Source organism: Ictalurus punctatus, chromosome 5 (assembly GCF_001660625.3).
Source record: "Ictalurus punctatus breed USDA103 chromosome 5, Coco_2.0, whole genome shotgun sequence".
Taxonomy (NCBI): domain Eukaryota; kingdom Metazoa; phylum Chordata; class Actinopteri; order Siluriformes; family Ictaluridae; genus Ictalurus; species Ictalurus punctatus.
The window spans coordinates 22,668,470-22,681,049 of NC_030420.2; the positions used below are offsets into that span (position 1 = coordinate 22,668,470).

A 12,580-nucleotide genomic window follows, 5' to 3' on the forward strand; every position below is an offset into this window, starting at 1 on the left:
GGGCTCAGGAATACTTTGGCAAACCTTTGTCAGTCAACATCATTCACCGCTGCATCCACAGATACAAGTTAAGGCTTTACTGTGCAAAGCAGAAGCCATACATCAACACTGTCCAGAAGCGCCGAGACTCTGGTCTCGGTCTCATCTGAGATGGACAGCAGCACAGTGGAATCATATTGTGTGGTCCGATGAGTCAACATTTCAAATAGTTTTTGGACAAAACAGCCATCGTGTTCTCCGGGCCAAAGAGGAAAAGAACCATCCAAGCTGTTATTAGCGTCAGGTCCAAAAACCAGCATCTGTCATGGTATGAGGGTTTGTCAGTGCCCATGGCATGGGTAGCTTGCACATCTGTGAGGGTAGCATTAATGCAGAAAGACATGTACACATTTTTGAGCAACATTTGCTGCCATCCAGAGCAGGACAACGCCAAACCACATTCTGCCGGGATTACAAGTGCATGGTTGCATAAGCAGAGAGTGCAGGTGCTAGCATGGCCTGTCTGCAGTCCTGACCTGTCTCCAGTTGAGAATATGTGGTGCATTATGAAGCACAAAATAAGGCAACGAAAGCCCTGTACAGTTGCACAGCTGAAGAAATGCACAAAGGAAGAATAGGGGGAAAATTCCGCTTGCTAAACTTAACCAAATGGTGTCTTCAGCGCCCAAACTCTTAATAAGTGTTATTAAAAGAAAAGGTGATGTTACACAGTGGTCAACAGTCGACTGTCCCAATTTTTTGGAGTGTGTTGCAGTCATCAGATTTGTAATGAGTGCATATTTTCAAATTTAAATTCAATTCACAAAGTAAAACATCAAATAATGTGTTAATAATGTGTGTTCAGTATAGTACCGGGTTCACCTTCTGATCAGAAATACAGTATATCATACAAGATATGTTTCATGATATTTGTGTCAAGAAAAATTAGATACAATACAACTGGTTCTTTTTGTACTATACATGCTATCTGTTTTGTAACCAACCTAGCCTATTTGGTTTAGCTTCTTCAGCTGCTGAATAACAGTGAATCAGGCATTGTTTTAAGTACTAAGATACTTTTAGAAATGCATATTGTGACATAATTTGCCTTGATAATATTTTGTTATAGCACCTGACAAAACCTTCAAGACAAACCTTATAGGGAAACACTCTACGGTTTTACTTAGAACGTCTAAGGGTTCTCTCAGAAAGTCAACTGAAGAACCCTCAAGTGCTTTAGACTAATAATTTATATCCTTTTTTTCCCCCTAAATGCGTAGTCTATGGGGAAAATGAGAGAGCAGAAGAAATGATCCTTTCATGTCTCTTTTTCATTTCTTTTCATAATACCACCCACAAGAGGGAGCCACATCTTCAAAATCATTGGCAGTTTATAATGCAAACATATTGTTATTCTCAGTGAAAAAGACCTTGGGTGTAAAGTGTCTAAAAAGGCCACAGGACAAACTTATTTACTTTAGCACCTTACTAGTTCTTCACTTTGCCTCTTTGCAGGAACCTTTTCCCGTTCTATGTAGGACCCTTCTACAGAACCCATTAGGAAGCCTTCTCCCTAAGAGTACGAATATATTTGATTTGAGATGATTTTGTTTATAAAAATTATAATGTTTATAAGATTATAGCTGTCTTGCAGCTGAGGTGCTCTACTATACGTCACACAGAGGCCTGGGATCACTATACCTGCTTATTAGTAAGATTAGGGCTGTCTATTTTAGAACAGCCCACAGTTTACTTTTCCATGTCTGCAGTTTGTCCAGTACAGCTTGCATATCACTAGGCCTTTTTAATTTTTTTATTTACTTCAGCATAAGGAGATGTCTCTGGAGGTGAATTCTCTTGCAATACACACACTGGCCACTTTAATAGGAACAGTTCGTTTGTGCAGTTACCCAATCAAACATCACGTGGTCTTTTTCTAATCTTCAACTGTCCAGTTTCGTTGAGGCAGATGTAGTCTTCTGCTGTTGTTGCCCATTCACCTCATGGTTTGATGTGTTGTGTGTTCCAAGGAGATCACCAGTTTCTGAAATATTCAACCCAGATCATCTGGCTTTAACAACCATACTCTTTACCTGTATCGGCATGATTTTATGCATTGTCCTGCTGTAATAAGATTGGCTGATTGGATAATTGCAGGAATGTGCAGGTGTACAGGTGTTCCTATTCAAGTGTCTGGTGTGTGTATGGTAGTGACTTTCCCTCAGTTAACATTTACATTTACAACATTTACAATTTAGGTGGTGCATTTATCCATAGTGACTTACAGAAGTGCATTGAGTTCTCTTGAAAAGCATTTGGTGGTATGAATATGTTAAACCATAAGGTTAAACCCTGCTTTATTGGAGTTAATGTGAGAGTTAGTAGAGCAGAAGCTTCAAGGTTCAGCCCTTAACTGCCTACGTATCAAAAACCCTTTCCCAAAACACTGTCTCCTAGGCCCTGGCAAACTCATTCCAGTGCACAATATATGTCTAGAGAAGAGGTTTGGATTAACACATGAGTTTTGAGAAATGTTTAACATGTTCCAGTAAGCTATAAGGAAAAATCATTACTATTCTTCATGTCCAGATAGAGAAACCTGCATGGTCCAAGGAAGCAATATGAGTGTAGAATAATAGCTGGTTATCCAGACCTACACCAAGTGTTCATGCATTAATTGCATATTCTTATATCCTTAATTTTTGCAGGATTTTGACTTGCAGAATTTAGTGTTGATCACTGATCTATGGTTAGAATTCTTAACATTTGCAGAATTGTTGTAAAACTATTTTTTGCAATTATCTTATCGTACAGTACGTAGACAAATGCATCACATGCATTGCTAGACTATCACATTGGTTCCTGGTTCCCTTTATGTCCATATGTCCTGGTGCCTGTATATGTTTGATCATTTCCCTTCTAAGCCACAGCACAAAAACACGAACAGTATTATTATTTGTCTTAGTCATTTCTGTTTTTTTGTGCATAGGCTAGAAATTTTGGATTACACACCCAAGAGGTCTGCACATAAAACCAGATCTAGTTTGGCAGAGTGTGTCTGTTTTTGTCAGCTTGAAATTTAATCAAGAACACCTATGCCAGTTACAGCACAGACCCAATGAGTCAGACTGTGTGTGCTCGATGACTAATTTCTGTATTCATCTTCATGCCAGGCTCCGCTCTTGTGCCTGCAGTGTGGGCAATGTTCACCGTCACGTCTTCTTGCGTGACTGTTGTGTCTTTTTCTTGCCCTGGTACTCTCTTTGCGCCATCACTGAGAGCACTACCTTCATATGACACTCTTATTCCTCAAAAGCCAGCAGTCCCATCATTACCATCAATAACAAACCAATTCAGGGCCATTAGTACAACCGGTTCAGTGGTTGCCTAGGAAACAGAGGAGTGACAGCATATACTAGCATCTGATTGGCTGAGGGTAGGCAAAGGTGGAGCCTGTGCCTTCTCCGCAATACTGGAATAGGGGAATTCTCACTCCTAAATGCCCCCACAATCATCACAGCCCCATTTGTTGCACTGACATCCCCTGCAGACTCTTGTCTCTTTCTCTGTTTCTCTCTGCATCCATCCCTCTCACACCGAGGATTCCGCTGTGCCTATTGGCCAACTCTTCCTCTTTCTTCATATCAGCACAGGGCAAAATGTCTTCCAAGCTGCCAGCAGGTAAACAGAAACCCACATCCCCCTTTAGGAAGAGAGGAAGCCTGCAGTACGCTGCCAGCACAGGTAAGAGCCGCTGTTTATGATCTAACTACAACATGTCATGTTTTATAATAGTTCACAAGATTATACATGAATGCACATTATATAACTATACAGATAATTATTGCAGTGTCATCTATTTTTGTTTGGGGTTTTTTGGGGATTTTTTTCATTTTGGACAATTACAAACGCACCGTATGCTGCTTTAGAAATGCACCAGACCCTCTGTAGGTTATCAAGACCTCTTAAATAGAGTGAAAGATGAGAATGAAAGTGATCTGACTGATTATGCATGCATCTTAAAACTAAACCTGCTGAGAAAAATCACACCATGAATAAACAATCCCTCGAACGCAGTAGCTCATATAGTGTGCCATAAATGATCTAAGAGAGCATACAAAGAGCATCAGGGAGGTAGACGTGTAATAATATAATTCAGTAGTTCCTGTTTTTTTTTTTTTTTTTATCCAGACACTGTCAGGTGGTGAAAAGACATGGTTCTGTTCACAAAACAAGTACTTGTGCTAAACTTACTGCACTGACGTGCTTTATATGACTGCCAAAGTCAAAGTCTGCCATGTGTGAGCTGCCACAGCAGGGGGCTATGATTGTACCTAACACATTTATAAGAGATATTTCCACCATAGCCAATAAACATTACATAAGATTTACACAAGACTTCTGACTGGTTTCTGAGCAACCAACTCTTTTACTTATTGACAACTCTCTTCTTTTAAATAAATAAATAAACAACATGTGGTTCTATCCACAGGTTAAGTCAGAAAAGAGCATTAAATAACCATAAAGTTCTGCATCATATATTTCTCTAACGTGTTCATGTACATGACTGAAATGTTTTCAGCTCCAGATGTGAATTTTGTGGCCTTGTTGCAGAGCTGCTAAAGAGATAGAATAATTATCTATGCAATAAAACAGAGCAGATGGCTTGTTTTTGCACTCCCCAGGAGATTACATCTGCTGATCAAAGAACATAAACATCATAATTAATAATGAGGGATGACACTTGCATATGACTTATTCTGCTTATTGAGAATGAAAATACAGCGTAAATATGACGATAAATCTTACCATACAGTTGGTGCTCGTGTCAGTGAGATTCTTACAGAGAACTATTGAAACAAGCTAAAAAGCTGTCATAATAGTTTCACCAGAAATGACAAATGTACTTAAGCGTAAACATCACTAGAAATTGTTTTGAGAAGCACTCAGGCCCACAGCACCCACTCAACAATAACAAACGAGGCAGTAATTAGTGTGTGGGTGGCTCCTCACCAGTGTCTGATCACAGAATGGCGAGCCTGACAGTCTAAATACAAAAAAAACCCACAAAGTGAACACACACCACCATGAGGAAGAAATTGCATAAAATGGAGGCTTTTAATTAGGCACTGACTGGCTGCATCAGTAGAGCTTTCAGATTGCTCTCTAAGTGCGCAACAGTGAAGCAACTTGGTTAACAATGTTAATGTAATTTTAGTCAAATCAGAAAGATATACTCATATATAGTACTGTATTAGAGGCAGTGAATATAATGAATAAAAATGTTTATGGTGAATGATTAAGGCTTTGCTGAATCCAAAATATACATTTCCTAACTTGATTTTCTATTATGGTTCCATAACAATTTCCAGTCATTATCTACTGATAGGTCAGTCGTCAACAGATAGCCATCCATTTGCTAATCCACGTTCCTCAGCTAATCAGAACATCACCAATGAGGGGAAATCTATCCACCAATCTATATCTTCCTTGATGACCTTTGGACGTTTTTTGGACCCCTGAGGGAGTGACTGGGTAGGTGCTATCATTATTGGCTCCACTGTGCTACTGTAGGGCTGCAATAACTTTATGGTCTTCACAAACTACCACCAGCTTTCAAACCACTTCTGCATTAAATTCTCTCATCTAATCTACATACTCCATGCCTATCAGTTCTAAAGAAACATCTGGACTGTCAATACAATCTAGGAAGGGAAAAATGAACGTTAATTATTTGTGTGTAGAATTTTTTCATACATCTTCACGACTTAGCTCAGGTGCATTTATTATCATTGAACCTATTATGAAATATGTGTGAATAAATCGGCCATAGTGGTTGTGTAAACATACTTAGTGATATCCACAAGGTGGAGCTGAAAGCACAGCCATTTTAATAGGGATGCCTGTAAAACAGGCCAATTTCTCAGGTAGATGGACCACCACAGACTAAATGTTGACCAGACATTATTTGGGTGGGGGACACTCTTAGCACAGCAGACATGAGCAAAAAATAAAATCGAGCCAACAGCAGCCCTATGGTCAGAAACTGACACTGATGAAGGGCTAGAAAACAATTAACACACATGGTGCATTGAAAAAGATGACCCATAGTCTCTAACCAGAAGGTACACGAACACTGCAGGAGTGTGTATTACAGTGACCAGAAAGAACATACAGGGCTTAAAAACCCCACCGGTCTCTAATTCTGACAAGAGGTGGCCCTATGGTGATCTGTTTCAATCGATAGACAGGATAAAGTCTGTATGTACAAAAAAACATGCTTTAATGTGGTTGGTTTGGTTTGCTTATTTATGAATATCAAGGTAGCTTTTTCCCTCAACATAGTAGTCATAGTAGTACTCCGGTTAATATCTCTGTTCTTTCTGTAACATTCTGAAGGTCCCAGCTATAAGTTACAGCTTTTTAAGGACACACTGGCAACCTCATCAGAAGGATTTCACAGTCTGTCTGTATCTCTGCCTTTTTTCTTTTAATATATACAGGCTACAGTGCCTATTGTTCCCTCTGATTAGATTCTAAACAGGATGATTTTCCATCAAAAGAATACATTTTTTACAAACTCCATAATATTGAATGTGTTCATACCAGCTAATCTTAAAAAGCAGATGACAGTACAAACACATGACTTGAACCAATTTCTGACATCCAATGACTTTAATCTCTGTCGGCAAAAATGCATCATTCATTCATTCATGCTCTTTTTGAAGAGGAAGATGTCTTTCTTGAAAACATTCCCAGTAGGTAGTGTAGAAAAGGTAGTGTTTACATGCGCCCATTTTCGTCAATCCAAATGAATTCAATCCGATTGCAGACTCCGAAAGTACTGTTTATATGTACCCCAATCATTGCAATCTGATTCAACTATTCGTTTACATGTGCATTATATATATTCCGAACAAAACCTCTGTGCAAGCGCAGAGTGTCTGTCCTTGCGTTCCAATGCACTGCACATGTACGCAAGGTATTTTTTAATCCGATTGAGAAAATAGTTGGATTCAAGTGTTTACATGGCTATTTTTTCCTTATTTACTAGAATATTTCAGATCTACACCACCCCTTTCAATCCGATCAAAATTTCATTTGGATCGAGCTCAATCGCATCGATTGAGGCGTTTACATGAAGGTTTTTCTCTTCGATCTATCAATCCGATTACTAACGGATTGTTTGGTTGCATATAAATGTACCTAGTGAATGAATGAATCAGTTATGGAACAGCAGTTATAATGAGATATACATACAAATCTATAAAGTACTCCAGCAGTTACGATGAGACACCTTTCCGAGGTTTCTGTTATCTGCTATATGCCTTGTATTATATATTTCCAGTGATGGTAGTATCACCTGAGGAGAACTGAACCATAGCGGGTTTCCATGTCACATTTCAACCATATACAGCTAGCACATTACAAAGTGTAGTAAAACAACATTCCTCCAGGACCAACAACATTCCTACATAAACCAACACAGAAAAACTACACAGAGCTAAATAGGACCTACACATTTCTACATAATGTGCTCGAGCAAACGTGTGAACAAACATCACAAGACAAAACAATAACTTCTAAAACAAAATACACACGCAGAATACACAACACACCAAACCTTGAGCTGGATGGGCTACATCAGCAGACGACCATATCAGCTTCCACTCCTGTCAGCCATGAACAAGAATCTGAGCCTATCATGGGCACAGACTCACCGACACTGGACAGATGAAGACTGGAAGAAGACCCGGTGATATTTTTTTCTAATCTTCAACTGTCCAGTTTCTCTGAGTCTGTGCCCATGATAGCCTATTAGACTGCTGAGTGTGAAAATCCCAGGAGATCAGCATTTTATCAAACCCACCCATCTGGCACTAACAAACATGTCACGATTTAAGTCTTCTTCTTTAAGTCTTCTGATGTTTGATGTGAACATTAACTGAAGCTCTTAACCTGTATCTGCATGAGTTTTTGCATTGAGCTACTGCCACATGATTGGCTGATTAGATAACTGCATGAATGTCCAGGTGCACCGGTGTTCCTAATAAAGTAGACGATGAGTGTATATATGACTAGTGCTGAATTTATTAAAGCTAAGCCTAATATACTGTATATCAAGGTTTGTATTTGTTATACAACACAGTTGAGTGCAAAATGTGTAAATTATTTATTATTATTATTATTATTATTATTATTATTAATGGATAAGATGATTAATACTTAAAATGCATTATTTGAGATTTGTTTCATCCTATTAATAGTCTAGACTATTAAACTATGGTCTAGTATTTTTATTGACATTATGCTCCCATATAAAACGTGGCTGCATCTCTGCACTAGGCACTAGGACACACACACCCTCTGTTTTTGCGTGTGTGTGAAAAACCCAACCAGAAGAATCTTTACATGCAATGCGGTCCTCATACTGCGTCACTGGCGTGTACTAAAGGGGGAATGAAGCAGAGGCCCTATTAACCACAGTGGCAGCAGGGATGCTGCTGAGTCTCCCCACCCCCCCGGTCCTGCACGTAGGTGGTACAGTCCGGCTGTGTGTCAGAGATATTTAAATAAGCAGGGGAATGACAGAGGCTGCCTCAGACAGCTGGCACAAACCAGGAAGAGGAGAGAGAGGGGGGAGTGGATCCATCGTCCCATCGGCTGAGTTTACTGTATGTATGGTTGAGTTAGAGAAACAGCAACAAGCATGCGGATGAGTGAGTGAATGGGATCTAATGCTGTAGATTTGTGTTGCTGCAGAGTGCCTGTGTGGTCTGACTGCCCCCAACCCCCACCTCTCTCTCTCTCTCACTCTCTCTCTCTCTCTCTCTCTCTCTCTCTCTCTCTCTCTGTCTCTCCTTCTGTCTCTCTCCCTGTATGTGTAATAGAGAAACAACAGTCATCCCTAAACCGGTAGTCCATCTCCATATCTCTCCTCAGATGGATCATCCAGCTCTTAAGGAGACGCCTGTTCTCTAATAGCCTCTCTCCACCCCTGTGTTTATCTCGCTCCTGCTTCTCTCTCCCTCCATTCTTAAACCCTCAGCTGTTCTGCTGTCAGCTCACGCTTTTCCCCTGGGAAACACTACATCTGTGTGTATGTGTCTGTTTGGGTGGGTGTGTGTGTAGAATGAAGCTATTTCAGTGCTGTTTATTGAGTGTCTGCAGCTCTGCTCTTCAGTGTAGAGTGCCACATTAAAAGGAAAGGGCCTCAACAGAGAGAGTGCTGTCTTGTTTTGACAGAGTGTGCATCTGTGTATGCACGTGTATAGTTTTTTTTGCACTTTTCATGCGCTTTCCAAACAGCGGGTGCAAAAGGCAGAGCAAGAGCGAGATGATGTAAATAATAGGCTAACATATAGCCTAAGGCAACATCAGCACTGCCTATGCAAATACACAGATTATCTATAACATTAAAACCACTGACAGGTGATGTGAATAACTAATTATCATGTTATAATGCAGCTGTCAAGGGGTGGGATATATTATGCAGCAAGTGAATAGTCAGTTCAAGTTGTTGTGTTGGAAGCAGGAAAAATGGGCAAGCATAAGGATCTGAGCGACTTTGACAAGGGTCAAATTGTGATGGTTAGACGAATGGGTCAGAGCTTCCCCAACACAGCAGGTCTTGTGAGGTGTTCCTGGTATGCAGTGGTTAGTACATACCAAAAGTGGTCCAAGGAAGGACAACCGGTGAACCAGGGACAGGGTCATGGGCATCCAAGGTTCATTGATGCAAATAGGGAGTGAAGGATAGCCCGTCTGGTCCGATCCAACAGAAGAGCTACCATAGCACAAATTGCTGAATAAGTTAATGCTGGCTATGATCAAAAGGTGTCAAAACAGAGGGTATTGCAGCGTGCTGTGTATGCGGTTGTGTAGCTGTAGAGGAGTCGGAGTGCCCATGATGACCCCTGTCCACCACTGAAAGTGCCTACAATGGACACACTGCAAAAAAATTGTTCAGGAATGGTTTGATTAACATGACTACAAGAGTTCAAATTGTTGACTTGGCTGCCAAATTCCCCAGATCTCAATTTGATTGAGCATCTGTGGGATGTGCTGGACAAACAAGTCCGATCCACGGAGGCCTAACCTCGCAACTTACAGGACTTACATGATCTGCTGTTAATGTCTTGGTGACAGATTCCACAGCAGACCTTCAGAGGTCTTGTGGAGTTCATGCCTCGACGGGCCAGAGCTGTTTTGGCGGCACGAGGGGGACCTACACAGTATTAGGCAGCTGGTTTTAATGTTATGACTGACTGGTGTATAAAGGCACTGTACTGCAACTTCATCAATGCATCATTCTAAAATTAAAACAAAATAAACTGATCATATACACACAAGTTAATTACAGTGTATATCAAGCATGTTTTAATGTAGTCAGAGCAGTCGAAAAATGATAGACGGGTTTGATTTTTTAAAAACAGGGTAACTTAAACACACACACAGACATGATTTTATAGGTGATGGAAGTGTAATGAGCGGATTAGCAACCACTGTTGTCTGTATTAGAGGTGATTTTCAAATAATTGTTTCCAGGTGGGTTTTTGCCATTTGTCAGTGCATTATATGACTAAATATTTGAAAATACACTGTAAAAAATGACTGCAAATTTGATTTTACAGCAATTTACTGGTAATCGTGCCATTTTTTACAGTTTAGTGTGTGTGTGTGTGTGTGTGTGTGTGTGTGTGTGTGTGTGTGTGTGTGTGTGTGTGTGTGTCAGATAAAGATAGAAGGTGCACACATTTTCTATAGTTTCTCTGTAGTTACTGAATAATTCATGTTAGTTACTAAATAATAAGACAATAAGACAACAATGCCTTAAAAATAGCCTGCATAAATCTGGACTTAATCTGGAATAAAATCATTTATGTATACACCTCAGTTACAATAGGTGTGTCTGAATCACAGTAAGCTTTTGGTTGGAAAAAAATGGGCCTGTGAAGAAACAGTGTTCCTGCTACACTTAATTACAGTGTTATACTTTATTTCATGGTGTCCCATTTTATTCTACTCAAAATTGTTGCCAGGTTTGACAGGCGGCTTCACGAAAAGGGATATTTCTTGTGCAGCTCCCAGACAATGGCTTTTAATGTTGGTAACACTGCAAGATAAGTCAGGTAAAATGCGAAAGGCTGAGCAATTTGCCTGCCGTCACAAAGTCTTCTTGCTTTCCCTTTAGTAATAACATTCGGATTATGTTTTACTGAGACAGAAATCATTTAAAATGCTTCTTAAATACAAGCAGGTGAATGCACTGACTTGACTCACACACTCCTCGTTGTTATGGTAACGTTGACACTACATCCCGCTCCTTGCATGTGTGTCGCTTACGAACAATGTGTATATAAAAGTAGATTGTCTACTGACAGACAGTTCATTTAAAAACAAGTCTAACACTTTCAGATGGGTAAAAAAACAAAAACAAAACAAACAAACAAAAAAAACATCACATATAAGCATAGCCTGTGTTGTAGATTTGACTGATTTGAAACAGTTTTCATGGTATAATGTTAATACATATTAATAGAAATTATTCCTATTTATTACTCTTAGGAATAAATGCTTTGTTTTAGTCCCTTTATATGCAGACCAGTCTGCACATTCATTTCATGCTGCCTGCATTGGTGCCTGCAAAGCTAACATATGCAGCAGGTGAAGATTGCCGAGGCAACGATGGACACTTTTTCCACAGTAACACCTTGAGTGATAGCCAAATGATGGCCCACACTCACCACTTCATCTAGCCCACATACTGTTGTGATAAAGCTGAATCTCGCTGACAAAACACAGCCATAACTTACAGCCTTGAAAATATTGCATGCTTGCAGCTGAGCCACTTTCAGCTCATAAGAGAAAAGTATTTGTTGCATTTCAAGCTGTCCATTAGACCATTTTCTTACCATCGGGCCAATTTTAGCCTGCAATACACTTGCCATTGCTATAACTGGTCCTTACGTGTCTAAACCTTGTCGTATTTGTCTCAGATTTCCCTGCTGGGTTAAGAGATTTGCACTTCATGGAGAGACACAAGAGCCTAGTGTCATCTATTCATCCTTGCTAATGATGAACTGATATGCAGTTAATCAATACACCACTTTTAGTAGCCAATGTCAACTGCAATTCTGAGGTCAGACAATCTGTGGGTTTTGTTTTGTTTTTTTTTGGTAAACATACCAAAAATTTAATGGCAAGTTCAATTAAGACTGAAAGTAAATTTCGGCACATTTAAAATAGTTTAGACTGTTCTTTCTTTGGGGTAATTACAGACATAATATCTTAGTGCTTTCTCCATTCATGCATAAAATAAGATCAAGGACCAGTATTGTGACATACGTATTCAAAGTGATTAAATTTATTCAAAGTGATAATAATCTACTCGTATCTCTTACCTTATGGATGGTGAAGTTACTATGGTTTTTTTGTTTGTTTTTTTATTTAAAATTTTTTTTTTTTGCATAATGGACTTTGTAGTGTGTTTACTAACCCAGCGTAGGGTTTTGTGGCTAGCCTTGTCTGAGATATCCCATTCTAAATGAAAGACCCAAAAACAGGGTGCTATTTAGGGAGTCTCCTGAGTGTGAGATAT

General features: G+C 39.6%; 1 protein-coding gene across 2 annotated transcripts in view; it reads left to right on the forward strand.

Annotated features, from left to right (window-relative positions):
• Positions 1-3,418: 3,418 nt before the first annotated feature.
• The window catches only part of ampd2b (adenosine monophosphate deaminase 2b), a 28,087-nt gene continuing 18,925 nt past the window's right edge, over positions 3,419-12,580 (forward strand). Inside the window, exon 1 of one of the 2 annotated variants that reach the window (XM_017468391.3) lies at positions 3,419-3,723. In XM_017468391.3, the coding sequence (XP_017323880.1) occupies positions 3,639-3,723 (85 nt within the window). In that variant the 5' untranslated portion in view covers positions 3,419-3,638. Of the gene's footprint in view, positions 3,724-8,495; positions 8,655-12,580 lie in introns of those variants that run through there. The other variant, XM_017468392.3, reaches the window with a different exon arrangement.